We start from the raw sequence: 18170 nt of genomic DNA, 5'->3' as shown, positions 1-18170 counted from the left end.
GACCAGTTCTCTTGGGGATCTCTCTTTCCAGTCTGTAAATTATTATTCCACTTAATCCAACTTGCATCAGAAAATTTAGATGACAAAATTCATCAGATTCAAAGAAAAAAAAAACTTAACTATAGCATATTACTATTGGACATTCAATTAGATATGTCCAATCAGATAAACTAGTTCCATATCCAGCTGGCTTCAATGTTCAAACAATAACAAATTAAAGTTCATATTATCACCACCCACAGCGTCATGAAAAATAGTGAAGCACTTCCAACACCAGCAACAACAAAGAGAACAATAATTAAACAGACCTCTTAAGAAAATATTTGAAAACTAATCCATAATGGGTGCAAAAAGCCACCAATCTATTCATTGACATGTCAGTCTATACACTAATGCAGTTGACTATAGCAGCTGACCTAAATCAATTCTTAATTGTTTTGTTAGTGCTTGAAGGTAAGCACTTCAATACTCTCAAACTTGTTCTCATTGATAAAAGATGCAATGAACAATGAATACTTTGATCTTAGGCCACTAACTTTATTAAGACATAAAATACTAAATCTTCATATTTTCCTGAGTGGGTTTCAAGTTGATTACTCCTACCAATTAGCTGGCCCTCCATGATCTACATGCTACAACAAAAATTCAAAACTGCAAACATCTTTTCCTTATGTTGTTTTCTATTCTTGATAAAAAATTTATGTTCATTTATTTAGTTCTTTTCTCAATATCTACTTGAAAGGTTTTAGTGGCAGCTTGCTCTGAACTACTTAAAATATGGCAATTCCTGTAAGATAAGTCCTTTAACTTTGTATACCTGATATAAAATATTATCAATGTCAAACCTTTAATTAGGAATACACATAAACACCAAATGCTGCCATGTAACATACATAATAATGATGTACAAGTCACAATCTCATCAAAGTAAACCAATTAACTCAGAATGATTAAACTGAGTCCTAAATGCACATCCACAACTTTATCTCCCTCTCCCATCTTCTCATCCCATCTTTCTGTGACAGAAGAAAACAAGAAATAACGACAGTGGATAATCAAGGATATGTTAAAAAATTACTTTATTATCATATGCCTATGATGATTGTGGAGGAGAATGTTCTTCAACCAAAAGGAGTGAGAATAAGATAAAAATCTAGACTTTCTTTCAGGTGTGTTTTTTAGTCAGAGGATATAATTTTAAAACTACTTCTCTGATTAAACAACTTTACTTTTTCTCCAACAAACTCAGACACATTATTTATCCATTTACTTATTCATTTCTTTTTTGAAAAAGTATTGATTATTCATTTCTTCAGTGATCAATTCAAATATGTATTTTTTTAATCAAATACTTAAGTCTTTTTTCAATATCAACTTTGTGGTGGCTTGCTCTTTACCAAATATATTATTTCAGGGACTGAAAGTGCATGGGGAGAAGTCAACAAGGTAACAAAGTTGTAAGTATGTGAAAATATGTAGCTGAAAATGTCATAAAAGCACATTTTATTAAAAGAGGAAGCAACTAGCATAAATCAAAAAACAACTCATTTGAAACTTCAAGAGATTAGATAACTAAAAATCAATTCTTGATAGCCAAATTAAGGAAATATATTACATTAAATTTGAAACAATGAGGTAAAGTTATGACATTTGCTTACCTCTTTCTCTAACTCATTGCATTTAGCTGCTGCAGACTGCTAGAAGTAGTTTTATAGAGTTATTAAGTAGGTTAGGGAAGTTGATTAAGATAAATAAGTAAATAAACCAGTAGAACACTAAATCTCCATGAAAGATTTATTTCATTAATTAATACAAGAATGTAAGTCTAAGTTCAAGGAATGCATGATATACAATATTACAAAAAATTAGTCAGGCAGTAGAGGTAACTGGTCCACTGTGCAAAATGTACCATTAGAGTTGTTGGCGCTCAAGAAATAGTCAATTCTATCTGCATTAACTTTTTCCCTAGCATCATACTAGTCATCAATCCCAGCCTGGAAAGGAAGGATGCGCAGACGGACTTCTGGCTCTTGACCGACTGTCTCTGATCGTAATTGATATTTTTGAATAAGGTCCACTTGAAGAGTTATAATGGGGGATGGTCTGGGAAGTAGCTCCACAGGTTTCCCTTTTGGGATTACGACCTGCTCAATGGCTACTCTTGCCTCCTGTAAGATGTAGAAAAATTGCACAGGAGTCAAATGCCATGCAAGTGGATTGAAGTATGTAACATATTTGTATGAACAGGAAACCATATTCTGATTTATGGCATCCCATGTTGCTCTAAATACAGATAGTGCCTTCATTAAGATAGAAGAGATGTGCAAGCCTTTGCTGATGGATAAGATCCAAGAACTTTGCAAAAAAACAAATTTCAAGTTCCAACAGTGCATTGACAAAAGCAACGAAGCAAGTTAGCAGATGTCAATAGAAGAACCTTGAAGTATGAATGACATTTAGGATTTACCATTAGGGATTTGGTTTTAGGAATTAGATCAATCTAGCACGTTGACTTTAGTTTTTTAGAAGTGATCAAAATTTATTTTCTTCTTAGTTAATATTGTGGCCTACACCCCGTTCCTGATTCTTATCTTCGGAATACAGTTGGATTTGGAAGAATAATTGCAGACACAGAGAAATTCTCTTCACAGTCTCTCCTTCTCTGTCCTTTACTTCTATATTTCTCTCCACCTTTCCACTTTTCTTCTCCATTTATTCTCTATCCTTTTTATCCCTCAAATTCTTCATTGTCTTCTTCCTCCCATGTAATTGGTATAAGTAGTTCTTTTACTTTGTTTCTTTTGTAACTTTGTTTCTTCTCTGGAGGATAGCTTATCCTCCTTTAGTTTGTATATACTTTCCACCCTTCTAATGATATTTTCTTCTTCTATAAAAAAATAAATAAACAAACTCTATTGAATTGGTTTGTCCAAGAAAGAACCGCTTGGATGGAGAATCAAGATATAGATCTTCACCTCCAGGGCATCCATCTTCTCTGAAAAATTTACTTTATCTTCTGACACGAAATCCTTCCGCTTGTCTTCACGGTCATCCACTAATGTTCGTATTGCCTTTGTCACCTGCACGATCGAGCTTGTCTACAAGAAAGATAGTTTGAATAGTATAGCAGATGTATGTCGAAAACCCTGCAGGGGAATGTAAATTCTTCTGTTTACCTTTGTCACATAGATGGGTATACCATGAGATTTAGCAGCTGCTTGAATACGGGGATTCTTCTTGAGCTTGGAATGCAAAGCAAGTAAAGCATCTGCCTCACTGATGTTATCGATTAATTTAACAGCAGCGTCCATCTCCAACTGCTTGATCCCCTGAATAACAGTTGTCTCTGTAATCTAGATAGAAACCCTGCTTGTAAGTCCTGAATCTAGTAGTTTTTAACCATGCACTATCACCAAAAGTGCTAACAAAATGTAAGTTTATGATACAAATATTTGAAAAGGATAAGAAATCAAGAAGATGATTCCCTGACAAGTGGATTCTTTTGTTGATAAAATGTTTTACAATGTCAAAAGAGGAAGTCTCTCCTATATTTATCAACAGATGTCACGCAAAGAACATCTGACTACATCATATAATTTTTGTTCACCTATCTTAGAATTGTTTCAGAGGGAAGTTTTAAGCAAAGTTCACGGGTAGTATGGATTGATCAGAAATGCTGAGGTTTGTAATGTTTAACATCTAGGATATGAGTCATGTTTGCATCTTAATTAATCATATACTTGGGCGATATTTAAGATAATTTAGATGTGGGACTGACATTTTTTTACTCCTGTATCAGCCACCAATTCATAGGTATGCATTTGCACATAATTAGTCGCTTATTACATGTTCAAATGTGCTGATCAAATACTTAAAAAAATTATTAATAATATCATGTCATTTTCAAAAAAGAGAAAAACAAACATGAATATCAACCTAACCAAAGTGAGATATCGAATGGCTGTTCAATTTTTGTTAAACAAAAAGGTATTACAATATCATAAAAATCCACAGGAAAGCTTGATTATAAACTCCAAAGCAAAGCACTTAAAAGGATGAGGAATTTCATTTCATTAGTACTGAATTGTTTTCAGGAGACGTGTGTAGTGTAAAACTAGCTCTTTAAATTGTTGCTTATGAGGAAAAAACTTTTTACATTTACGGAAAACTATCACGTTTCTTAATCCTCAGTATGAGGGAAAAATATAGTACATGTCTAGTGGGGAGGAATGATCAAGAACATTCTTGTCCAGCTAAATTTGTATGGATGAAACAGGAGTGGTGAATGCATCTTTAATTTCCTAAATAATATAACTATTAGTTCGTGAATGTTCTCTTTGCGAATATAATGATCATGAAAACTCCATAAATCCTTTTCTTGAAAAACTAATACCACTTGGCACATTGAAATACAAGTCACCTATTCATATTCAAGCATCCATGCCAGAGTTAAATAAGAATAGATGGTGATATTATATGCTTTTCTTACTTCTTTTCCTCTTTTTTCTTGGACCAAAAAATCACTTTCACATTAAGGTAAAATAATTCAACTGAGGCCATAATTCAAGAAATCTGTTATGTGACTGGACCTCCTAATACACTACATACACTTTAAGGTATAAGAGTTAGAATTCTGTTGTCATCATCCCAAATACGAATGGGATTTGAATCTATAAGAATAGTAATGGTAAAAGGTGTAATAAAAGTTGGGAATAATTCAAAAAATGCAAAATGATGTTGTCTTACCCCATAGGTATATAAAAGAAGTTGCATTCTATCTACCAAGTCGACTTCCATGGTTGAAGGAAATTTAGAGGGGAACCCATCCTGGACAGTGCTTTCTTTGTCCAACTCAGGAACATCTCCAACCAATGTCTCGTCTGACTTATCAGAGGTAATGACAGTTAAAGCTTCCCCTTTTGTAGTCTTCTCTACTCCTTGAGAGCTTATCTTGAGAATTTCAACATTTGGGAAAAGACCTTGGCCAACATGAAGTGAAAACAAACAACATAATGAGGACCACTTCACCACTTAACCACAATTGTTAACTTTTCAGAATGGTGACGAAAGATGAATTAGCTTGGAATCCCCTTATTCTATACTAGATGAAGAGAAAGATACCTAAAAGAACAGCATCAACTGTGCTTCAAGGCAACGATGAACTCGCAATTCAGTCTTCGAAATGATCTCTACTCCACAACTAAATGTTGGAGGTCCTTTCCTCTCAAGCACTGACTTTTGAACACCCCTCCGATTTGCTTCTTCATCCCCTAGAGTGACACTCTGAGAAAATTCTATTAATTCAACTTACCAGAATACTCATGTACTTCAACCAACATCCTCATTGTCTTTTGTAACCTTATTACTAAGGAATGAGGTCGTTATGCTTACCAAGTTCGATGATCACGGACCCCACAAAGAAATTATCAAATTCCAGAAAAAAAACAAAGAAACAAAATGAAAGCTGTCTGACATTTTACTCATTAGCATGCTATACTGAAAAACTTAAAAGGATACACTGATCTCAAAAAAAGGAAAGAAAAAGGGATACATATGAAATTATTTCAGTATTGCGATAATCTATTCTTTTAAGTAGTTGCTTTACCTTTCCAGACAAGAAATCAAACTAAAAGAAATATTTTTTCAATTTAAAGAGTTCCTCAGTAGTATTTGTGTCCACAGTACCTAAAACATCATTCCAGACGGCAGTTTGATATGGTAGGGAACATGCAATTATTTATCCAGTCAATCCTAGATTATGTGTTTGCTCTCACATCACTAAAAGTAAAATAGACTGCAGTATCCACTGATGCCATAACAAAGTCCCCGACAAATGGAATGGTGTGATGCTCTTGTGAAATATATATTAATATGCTGATAAAGATCTTCATTGATAAGAATATTCCACCTGTATTCCCCCAACAAGGATCTCTAATGATGGATTCATTATCAAATTTTCTATTGTTGCTCCATGTGCAGTGGCAACCAACTGAATTCCCCTTTGTGCAATTGTGCTTGCAGCCACTGCTTCAAGTTTAGTACTAATTTCATCGATCACAATCACTTGAGGCATGTGATTCTCAACTGCTTCTATTAATACCTGATTAACACGAATTCATAAAATAATTGCCAGGTAGGAAACGTTTAATCAACTCAGATAACAAAACTATACTAGTAATAGCTGCCTCACAAATTACCAATTTAATTCGAGAATGAGAAATTAACCATTTGCACCTTTAGATTGTTGTAAATATGTTAAAAGACAGTTGGAAACTTCCCTCTAGGAGAGCATAAATTTCTACAATATTCTATTGTAACCTAACCTGGATATAGGACCTGCCAGGCCAGGACAGTCTATGCACTCTTAGCATGTTTGTTGGCAATGTAAATTTTCCAAAGTCCACGGAGCAAGAGGTGTAAGAAAGAAGATTTGAGGTGTGCCTTGGGTTTCAGCTGGTCTAGATATCCATATTAGAATTACAAATTCAAATGCCTATTGAAGAGAGCAGATCGACTTTGTGACGAGTACATTGAGTCCACAACCTTCTGAAAGTAAATAACATGTTTATGTTACCACAATGCAGCCTCAGATTTGTTGCATACTTTTAATTTTGTTCTCTTCCCATGTCCAGATACCCAAAAGAGAAGGCTGACTAAACATAAAAACCCAAATTATTAAAGAAAAAAAAGTCATATCAGCTTGAATTCTGTGAACACTGTACATCTTGAATCAATCTCAAACTGAAGTAACTTCTGTAGGCCCATGCAACATCATTCCTGTTTTCATACCCATAACTCTGCTTGGTAGACCCTGACATATCTCGAAATCAATCTTAAACTGAAGTTATTTCTGTAGTACCCTTCCCCCTCCCCTCCCCCGACCCACAACATTATTCCTATACCCTTAACTCTGTTTGCTAGATCCTAACACAACAGGAGATAAGGGAAAAACAAAGGAGAATGAGAGTGCTGGGGCTGGACACCTTTACTGTTTCTATACCCCTTAACAAGATAAGTTGGCTCAAACCTTGCAATTTCCACCAGCCAATCATATAGAAAAAGTAGATTATCATAAATAAAAACCAAGCAATTGTATTGAGACAAAATAGCTGATAAATTATCAAAGATAAAGAATTACTGCAGCTAAACAAAGAGCATAGAGAACATCTTGCAGTTTGATATCTTACTTCATGTTGCATATTAGAGTCAGGCACTTGCATTCGTCGAGCATTACCTATCCCTGCATGAGGTATATCACCATCACCACCTATCTCATTGGATGTGTCAACAATCATGACACGTTTCTTAAAGTCATTTGCAAGCATCCGAGCTATGTCCCTGTACATGTACAGATACCGTATTATGCTGCTAAAAGTGCACCAATAACTAACGGTTATTATTGTAGGATGACAAACACGTGCTATGGATATTTCTACTTCACCACCACAGATTCACAGGTGAAAACAAGCCTTAGGGGACCTGTATTATTTTCCCCAGCACATTGCATGCATTTGTAACAAAAATGACGAAAAGGAATGTTGATAAATGTGTAGATATAAAAACATATTAAGAAAATGCTTGAACGATATATAATTGCAAAAATGGGACTCATATACAAACCCGAAAAATACACCCTAAGAAAGCTAGCTCAATCAAACAAAAACCCTATAGGTAGAAGAGAAATATGGCAAAATTTCAAAAGCCTTACTCATGGCTCTTATATGAGAGAACAGAGAGAAAGAAAGTGAAGAGTCGATCAAGAGAGAGAGAGTGAGAGAATCCCTTGAGCTAATTGTTTTTTATCCTTCATTCACTAAAATCATGCCCATTTATAGGCAACATTGGTGGTAAGGAGAGCGTATAACATCCATGCAAGGTTGTAACAGGCTGACTGGCTGGCAAGTCGATCGGTGTCCCGATCGTCACCTGTTTCTGTTAGCCAAAACCCTAGTTGCATGCTATTACAATTGAAAAGACTATCCTACCTCCGTATAATTTTTATCTTTTGCTCTTGTTAGTCTTTTCCCATTTTACCCTTTCTTCTACAATAAACTTTTAATGGTTTGTTTACAATACCTTCCCCCTGAGCATCAACCTTGTCCTCAAGTTTGAGATTTAAAAATTGTTGCTGGAGATATTTATAATCTTCCCAAGTACATTTTTCTGGTAGAGTGTCTTTCCACTGTATAAGATTTTTTTTTTACATGCAGTATTCCTCGTAGGATGACCCAGTCTCATAGTATTTGTTGGGATTGAACATTTAGTACACCTTCTGCATCACCAGGTAAGTCGTCTATCACCGTGTCTCCTCCTTTAATGCACTTCTTGAGTTGTGACACGTGGAATACCAGGTTGATTCGAGATGAAGGGGGAAGTTGAAGCTTGTAGGTCATTGCACCAATATTTTGTATTATCTAAAAGGGACCATAGATGCGGGGTGACAGTTTGGATCTTTCTCATTGCCTTACTGACCCTTGCTTGAATGGCTGAAGTTTGAGGAGTACCTATTCTTGTATCTTAAAACTTTGTTCACTTAGATGATTGTTTGCATATTACTTGATTCTTGATTGAGCCTTCAAGAGTTGTTTGATCATTCGATTAGCATCTTCTTGTTCAGCAAGTAGTTCTTCAACTGATAATGAAGTTGGTAAAGGGTCTACGGTATCCAAGAAGTGTGGAGGTACATACCCCTAGAGTGCTTGAAAGGGAGGCATATTGAGACTTGTATGGTATGTTGTATTATACCACCACTAAGCAGTGAATAGCTATTTTGTCCATGTTTTGTGTTGGTTATGAGCCATGCATGGGAGGTACATTTCCAGACATCGATTGAGTTGCTCTATCTGATCATCTTTTTGAGGGTGATAGGCAGTATTGAAATGAAGACTGATTCTTACTGCTCTCATCAACTCCTTTAAAAAAAGTCTAGTGAATAAGGTCTTTCTACCCAATTCTATGTAGCTTGTGGACAGCCTCCATGTAAAGATAAGCTACTCTTTGAGCCATTAAGGAATGGCGCAAAGGAATGAAATGATCGTACTTGGTGGACCAGTCCATTACCACTAGAATAGTGTCTTTATTCTCGAATTTGGGTAGTTGTACAATGAAATCTATTGACATGTGAATCCATTCTTGGGAAAGTAAGGACAATGATTGTAAGAGTCCCGGGATAGGAACATTTTCAACTTTGCAACATTATCAAGTGTCACATTGTTGCACCCACTAAATAATTGTTTCTTTATGTTGGGCCAGTAGAAATGTTGCTTGCCTTGTTCATAGGTGGCTTTGATGCCTGAGTGACCTCCTATGGCAAAGTTGTGACATTGATAAAGGGGTTAATGTGGTAGCTCATCATTATTTCCTATGACTAGTCTCCCTTTGTATCATTAAAGTCTATTAGAAAGATGAAAGAGTGGCTTGCTTTACGGAGATATCATGAGCTCTATAAGTAGCTGTTGCATAGAACTTTTGGACACCTCACACATCCAAGCAAAGGTAGTAGCGGTGACCGTGTTAAAGAATCTCTGTGGTGAAATCCTCATGTTCTCTTCTGGGAAAAGCATCTGCGACTGTATTGATTGGCATATCCTTGTTTATATTGGATGAGAAAATTCCATCCCAGTAGTTTCATGATGTTTTTTTGTCGGACTATAAAGGACACTCTTTAATCCAAGTATTTGAGGTTGCGCTAATCTGTCCAAATGACAACTGGAATTCGTTCCAAGTGGTGGTGCCACTAAGAAACCGCATGTAATACATTCACGAGTTCTTTCTTGTACATGGACTTGGATTGGTTTCTGGGACTCAAGGCCTTATTTATAAAAGCTAGCAGTTGACCTTCTTGCATCAAGACTGCTTTGATCCCCTTGTCACTGGTGTTTGTTCTATGGTGAATGAATCCCCAAATTTTCGGAGTCTCAATACAGGGCTAGAAGTCGTTGCCCTTTTTAATTGTTGGAAGCCTTGATGCTTCATTGAAGTGCTCATTTCTTTAACAAGTCAATAAGAGGTTTAGCAATGACCCTGTACTATTTAATGAATTTCCGGTGATAGCCTATTAAGCCTAGAAATCCCCTGAGAGCTTTGAGAGTTTGTAGGGATGGTCAATTGACCATGGCCTCAATTCTTGGAGTCTGTTTGCACCTCTTACTGAGATGACGTGCCCCAGATATTCTACTTCAGTTTGCATGAAGCAACATTTAAATTTTTTCATATAATTTGTTTTTCCGCAATATCTTCCGTACTTTTTCAAGTTGAAGCAAATGCTCTTATTCACTGGAGCTGTAGATTAGGACATTGTTAAAAAAGACAATAACAAGTTTTAGACGGAATTCTTTGAAAACATGATTCATGAGAGTCTAGAAAATGGTTGGGACGTTGGTGAGACCAAAAGGTATAAGTCTAACTTATAGTGGCTCTAATGAGTCTGAAAAGCTGTTTGGTGAATGTCTTCGTCCTTAACACGGATCTGGTAGTATTTTGTTAAATCAAGTTTTGAAAAAATAGAAGCACCATGTAACTCATTAAGTAACTCATCAATAATGGAAATAGGAAATTTATCTTTGATAGTTAACAAGTTGAGTTCTCCGTGATCCACACAAAATCTCCATGTTCCATCCTTCTTTTTGACCAAGAAGACTGGAGATGAGAATGGATTATGACTGGCCAAATGATTGATTCCTATAATATCTTCTATATTTGTTTTCCTATTTCATTCTTAGGGAAGAAGGAATACCTATAAGGACATATGTTAACGGTTGCCTCTTCTTTGAATAATGATATGGCATGGTCAAATTCTTTGGATGGAGGCAAACTCTGAGACTCCTTTAATACATCCTTCTTTTGGTCTAGCAAGGACTCTAAAGGCTCATTACGGCTCACAGTGACTCGGACTTCTAGGTCAACCTTCATAACTAGGAAAACAGTCCCTCCTTCCATGATGTGTTTTTGCTTTCCCCATTTCTTAGCAGAGGTCTCTTTTATGTTGATGGATAATTTTCCACTTGTGTCACTCCCTTTTAGTACTGTGAGGGAGTTGCCATAATGAAACTTGACAGTGGCTTAGACAAAATCGAATATCACAGGAAAAAAAAATGCTTCATTCAGTACACTCCCAATATCATGTCATGCTATCGAGTTGAATTACATGAAAGTTGTATACATATATTCTTGCATTATTCAAGTAACCTCCGGGCATTCAATACTGCTTCTGATTTGCTGTCCCTTTGCGACCATCACCATAAGTGGTTTGCTACTGAGCACTCAATTTTTAATTCATCTAGCAACAATTTTATCTAGGAAAGAATGTGAACTTCCACTGCTCAACAAAACCAGTACACCATACGCGTCCAACGTCCCTCTGATTTTAAGAATGCTGCCTGCTGAGACTCCTCTTGTGGCATGTATGGATAAAGGTGTCTGTTGGGTTTTCTTCTTCCTTGGTTGCCTGCTAGTAAGGTACTTTTTCTATCGTGTCTTCCTGGTTGGGGACTTCCTCTACTTTTACCATAATTTTATTTCGGTAGTGTTGACTTGGGAAATAACAGTCACAACATTTATAGCATGATGTTCTTGGAAGCACACTCGGAGTTTTGGGCTGTCACCATCCTCGTATCCTGCAAATGAGTAGGAAGTTCTCTCCGCGAAGTATAAACTTCTGAACATATTGATTATAGATTACTCTTGAAGCAGAGCTCGCTCAACGGCTTGATTGAGTGAGCAGGGTTTGAGAAATCCTGTCATTGACTGTAGGAAGATTTAGACCACTAATGAAACTGGAGATAAAAAATTTATTTGAGAGAGTTGGATTTTCCTCATTTATTAAGGCATACAAATGCTTAAAAACACTTTTGATATTCTACACAATTTCGGTTTGCGTCATTTTGTTAAATTCTTTATGAAATCCTTTCTCAAATGACCTCCAAATTTTCAGCAAAACTCCTCCACGAAATATTCCAACTCATCATTTTTTGCCAATCACCCTTGGTACCATAAATCCACAACTTCTCCAATGAAGAGGGATGCGACTTCCACTTTTTGCTCATCAGGGTGTGATGCACCAAAAAATGCTTATTGCACATCCTTACCCATGCGTCTGGGTTTACTCCTTCAAATAATGGAATTTCCACCTTTGGAAAAGTAGTGGAATGGGGTGAACCAGTTCAGTTCAATGGAGCAAGTGAACTGATTCAGTTCAACGTATCCTGTGGACCAGTTAGGTTCAGAGTCTCAAGTGAAATGGTCCTCATTTTCTCATGCAACCCGTTCTGAGCTTGTCTTATACCAGTTTTTTCATCCGGGTGGAAGGTAGTCCTTTCACCCAACTCCCACAAAGGCGAGGAGGATGGTATTCCCCTTCGCCCAAATGCCTCTGATGCTGAGGGTCTCATCACGTCACTGAGAGGAGCTCCGCCGCTAACCATCTTCACAATCATATTTAGTTGCTACCAGGATTGATGCTGCGATAAGTTTCGTTCGGCTCTGATAGCTCTCATACCATCTTGTCAGAAGTCTTACTCATGACTCTGATATGAGATAACAAAGAGAAAGAAAGTGAAGAGTCGGTCGAGAGAGGAAGTAAGAGAATCACTTGAGGTAATTGTTTTTTATCCTTCATTGACTGAAATCACGCCTATTTATAGGCTACAATGGTGGGAAGGGAAGTGTATAACATCCAAGCGGCCCTGGTGATTGTAACAGCCTGAAGGCCGACAAGTTGACTGGGTAAGGGTCCTGATTGTCACCTGTTTCTGTTACCCGAAAGCCTAGATGATGCTGTTACAATGGAGAAGACTATTCTTCCCTGTATAATTTCTCTCTTTCGCTCTTGTATAGCCTTTTCCCATTTTATCCTTTCTTCTACAATCAACCTCAAGTGGTTTATCTACTTATAAAGATAGGATCGCGTAGATTGTAAGATTTTCAATGTAATATTATCAAACAAAATTATGTAAGCCCCATGCTTGTTGCGATAATGTGCATAGAAATTTCAAAATAATTAACTCCAGTATTTTTATCAACTGAGGAGGAATAGTACTTTAACAAAACTCCTTGGCTATATGACATGCCTAAACATGCTTAAAAACTCCAGCAATTGAAGGGAGCAAACAAAAAGAAATAAAGAAATAAAGAGAGACCCTAGTGAAAAGCAAAATCATGGGAGAATATTAAATGCATCAGACTAATAAAATGACCTACCTGATAATTGTTGTTTTCCCCACTCCTGGAGGACCAATAAGCAACAGGGAAGCCCCATCTTGAACCAAATCCTGCAGAAGACTAGCACTTCCCAGTATTGCTCGACCAACACGACAAGTTAAACCAATAATTGTGCCCTTTCTATTCCTGATCACACTAATGCGGTGCAACGTCTGGCTGATGCCTGCTCGATTGTCAATAGCAAAGTCACCAACCTGCAATATGTGGTTCCGGTAAATGGAAAGCAGATTTTCTCCTGGAGAATTGATCCAAAATAATATTTCTTTTGGGAGAAGCTACTTAGTTAAAATTGTGGATGAAAGAATGAACCACTCTGTTATGGTCCCAATTAATGGATCTAGTTATGGGACAATTAATACATAAATCAGTAAGAAGGACAAAGTTATTCTTTGATTTTATGTCTTTACCTGTTTTTTGATCTAAATTAAGGGCTCGTTAGAAAGAGAGAACCCTACGATCTCTAAAATAAGTACTTTGCTTTAAAATTCTTCTTCATACATAATCTGTCCTAAGGATAGCAAATCTGGTTTTATTACAATGGAAGTGTAGGTATTTGCAAGTTATTTCCAAAATTTAGTAACTACCTTGTCTAATCCCCTTAATCTCTTTCCAGTAACAATCCATAATTTACCTAATATCCCTACATAATGATCTTACAAAATAAAATATAGAAAAAATAAAACAGAATATTTTTACAACTCGCCTACATCTTAGTTGCATGCTAACATTACTTCCTCCTTTAAAAGTGCGCTGTCCTCAAACGCAAAAGCCGATGCCCAAGGTGGATCCTTTCGCCTCTCAAATCTTTCTTAAACGAAAGTGTTGGCTGTGAACAGTTCTTCCACTTCAAGATAGAAGTGACGCTCACATCGGTGGTCGGGCGTAAACTACTCATCACAGTTGAAGCAGAGGTTCTAGGCACGAGGGACAGAAATTTGCGGCCAGATTCAAGGTCTAGTATCATCAATGAAACGCGGCCAGATTCAAGAATAAGAGGGAATGTCACAAGAAGGCGTTGAAATACCCACTCCTATTCTGCTGTGGTCAGATCTGTGGGAGAATGTAGTTCCACTTCTAAAACAATATAATCTCGCAGGAAACTTTAAGAAAATTTTCACTTCCTGTTCGGCCGTCAATGTGCTCGCCTGTGCCAATAATAATCCAAATTTCTTTTGATCCTCAAGAATAGTCTTTATTTGGCGCAATTTGCTAAGTTCGCCCAGTAAGTTACTTCTAAACGGTGGCCAAAATCTGAGTTGATAAAAATGCTTAAATTCTGGCTACTGCAAATTAAGCCTATCAAAATCAAACTTCATGAACCAAAGTTGTGCTTCAGCTTCAAGATGAAAGGAGGCCAAGGAGACTTTACCATCATCTAGTGTAAGTTGGTGTTGAAAAAATATTCACAGGGAACCAACGATGGTAAGGGATCTCCAGAACCATCAAAATAGGGAAAGCCCAATTCGGCGTAACGAGGCAGAAACGGGGTCTAGCCACACTGGGAATTTTCTTTCTCGGGCATTTCGTGCTCGGCAGAATCTGCAGCACCCAAATGGCGTGACTGCTAATGGTCCGCCTAGCTGCTTCCTTCACAGGACTCCTTCGAAGCAATTCTGGCGAACAAGTCTTCCAATTTTCCCGTTGAGGTTTCAAACTTTGATTTGTCGTGTGCCCAATTCTTTTTATAAGTGTAAAGAAATTTCTCATGGATTGTAACTCTCCCATAATTATTGGCTTTAATACCATTGTCATAGTCCCAACTAATGGATCTAGTTATGGGACGACTGAGATATAAATCAATAGGAAGGACAAAGTTCTTCCTTTTTAGATTGAAAATAAGGATACGCAAGGAAGAGAGAATCCTACAACCTCTAGAGTAAGAAATGTACTCTGCTTTAAAATTCTTCTTCATGCATAATCTACCTTTAAGGACAACAAATGTGGTTTTATTACAACAAGAGAGTAGATATCCAGAAGTTATTTTCAGAATTTAGTAACTACCTTGTCTAATCTCCTTAAGTTCTTCCTACTAACTAGTATAATATTCTTATGAAATAAAATACAGAAAAAATAAACCAGACCATTCTTGCAAATTTTCAGAAAGTATGTACCATTCCCTTCGGGTGTTTTGGTTCATTTTTATACATTTAGATTACAGATAAAAGTATGCAGATTATCATACAAGATATATAATATATTCAAAGATAGAAAAGAAAAAAAGATAGCCAACATAAAAATACATGTATTTTTATAAGATTAAGCTAAAAATTTGAATTTTGAGATACTTGTGAGTTACTTCTTCTCGTAAACAAGATTGATTAGTATACTATCAAATTCTTTGCCAGACAACAAAACGTTACAGAACAATAAGATCCACAGAGAACAGAAATCAAACACTTAGCGCGCAATAACCAAAAAACTTACCTGAGACGTAGCATTTTCAATATCCTGCAAAGTAATCGCATTCTCCGATAATATAAAATCCCCAGTTGGAAATCTAGCCAACGGTCTTCGACCGAAATCCATGACCACCTCAATCAATTGATGACGCTCCGGGTGCTCACTGACCTTTCTTCGCATCTCCTCCGGCAACAGCGCCAAAAGGCGGTCCAATTCGGTATTGAAATCATCTCCAGTGGAATTAAAAGAAGACGCCGATAAAGAAGCAGCAGCAAAAGATGCAGAAAACGACAGAGAAGAAGCCAGAAAATTTCTCAGGTGACAAGAAAACGGGCTCGGAAAGAAATGGAGGGAAGAGGTGCAGAGTTTAGATTTAAATCCGGGGTGTGTACGTTGTAAAACTAAAGGAGATGAGCTACGAACATTAAGCAGAGGAAAACAGAGCATCTGTATTGGCGCGAATTCGATCCTCGGGCGTTGACAATTCTCTTGGTAAGCGATGGATTGGCTGGTTTGCTGTTTATATTTTCTTCTGTTTACAGTCGTCTTAAAATTCTCTGAAAAATAAAAAATTATATTTTAATATAAAATATATATACAACAGTATATACCTCCCTCAAAAACATTAAGAACTTGTCAAAAAATAGTGTTTGTGATTTTTTTTTGAAGTTTTTCTAAATCCTACTTTGAAGAAAAAATTATACGAAAATGATAAAATATATATATATATATATAATATAATTTTCTAAAGGGTATGTAAAAAGTTTTAATTTTTAATTCACTTAAAAAAGTCTCGGATGAATCATACTCTGGTATCTAAGAGTATAATTTGTTTCTAATTTTTTTCATATTAAGATGATCGAATTTTTAATTATTATTTTTAAAAAATTATATAAAAATAATTAAAATATATATATAATATAATTTTTTAAAGGGCATGTAAAAAGTTTTAATTTTTAATTCATTTGAAAAAGTCTCGGATGAATCATACTCTGCTACCTAAGAGTATAGTTTGTTTCTAATTCTTTTCGGATCAAGATGATCGAATTTTTAATTATTACTTTAAAAAAATTATGCAAAAATGATAAAATATATATATATAATATAATTCTTTAAAAAGTTTTAATTTTTAATTCATTCGAAAAAGTCTCAATGAATCATATTCTTTTCAGATCAAGATGATCGAATTTTTAACTTTATGTCGAAGTATCTTTCAATTCTAAATAAATCATAACACGATTTTGGTACCATTAAAAAAATTTGTTTAAATGTTTATTAGATCCATCCAAGAATAAACTCTCAAAAGGTGATTAGAAACATACTTTCCGACTTTGCCAAATCGATAAACAGAAAACCTACCACCTACTACTTTTAACTCAATTTTCTCTCGTCATACAACTTGGTTGGTTGCCGCCTTTTACGTGGATGGAAAAATTCTACTTAGAACTTTCCATCAATATAAATTAGAAAAACTTCATGAAAATTATGTAAAACTACTATCTAATTCTCATATATTATCTATTAATACGAAGAAATTAATTAATCTTAACATCGATTTTATACTTCTATCGTAAATTTTGTATATAGTATCTTTTTACGTTCGTGTAAAAAAATAAATATAGAATTTATGACGTAATAGTTTATTAAAAAATAATTTAGGAAAACTCTTAATACTAATATTCAATTAATTAGTTTTCAATTTATATTATTTGTTGTTATTTATTTATGTATGATATGTATGTATGTATATATATATATATATATTTTTTTTTTTTCTTTACAATTTCCGGTCATTAAACTATGGCACTCATAACATGTCATACCCTCCACAAACACACAATGAATGGAGCTTACATCTCAAATTTCTTTATGTATGGCTATGGTAGCTTGGGTCACCATGAAAGCCCATTTATCCTCTCCAAAATTCTTTTGGCATGTATATAATTTCTCTCTCTCTTTTTTTTTTCTTTTTCCTAAGATATGGAACATACCCTTATATAATTAAAAATCAAAATTCAATCCTTAAAATAACGGAAAAAAGTTCGATGAAAACTAAGATATAGAAAAAGAAATATCGGGTAAAATTTAGGACAGAATTTGCTAATTAAGTCGAGATTATCTTATCATAATTCTCAATGTGCTCTTCCCAATTTTGGTTGAAATTCTTTAATTTCTTTTAAAATTTCATATGTTTTGTTTTTTAAAAGAAAATTCTCTTGCAGTCTTTCCTTTGTAAAACTATTTTTGTACTCTTACATTAATTTAATAGTTCATCAGAGTTAGATCTTATGTTAGTTCACGACATTTGAATAAAATTGTGATTTTCTTAAATGAACGGACCTAATTACGATAATATCTTAAATCCACGATTATCTTGTAATTTACGTTCTTCACATAGGTCCACCTTTTACTTTATTTCCTTCCTCTTATCCTTTCAACTACAATATAATTGACGTTAGTAGTTCTAGTTGTCACATTAGCTAGTTGTCACATTAGCTTTCAAGTTTACCTAATCTCAGTGATAAGTTTAGTACTTGTGGTTTCTACTTTAG

General features: G+C 35.4%; 1 protein-coding gene across 1 annotated transcript; it reads right to left on the bottom strand.

Annotated features, from left to right (window-relative positions):
* Positions 1-1782: 1782 nt before the first annotated feature.
* LOC110808909 (protein SEEDLING PLASTID DEVELOPMENT 1-like) lies at positions 1783-16190 on the bottom strand. Its single transcript, XM_088219127.1, is given in 10 exon segments — positions 1783-2168; positions 2976-3098; positions 3177-3353; positions 4747-4979; positions 5122-5145; positions 5148-5283; positions 5909-6100; positions 7188-7338; positions 13198-13412; positions 15643-16190. Coding segments are annotated over 10 exon segments (1977 nt in total). The 5' UTR covers positions 16066-16190; the 3' UTR covers positions 1783-1865.
* Between the last annotated feature and the right edge of the window lie 1980 nt (positions 16191-18170).

This window comes from Carica papaya, chromosome 4 (genome assembly GCF_054855325.1).
Source record: "Carica papaya isolate Zhongbai chromosome 4, ASM5485532v1, whole genome shotgun sequence".
Lineage (NCBI taxonomy): Eukaryota > Viridiplantae > Streptophyta > Magnoliopsida > Brassicales > Caricaceae > Carica > Carica papaya.
Note: the sequence above shows the minus strand (reverse complement) of the source record. Positions and strands in the feature narration are given on the sequence as shown.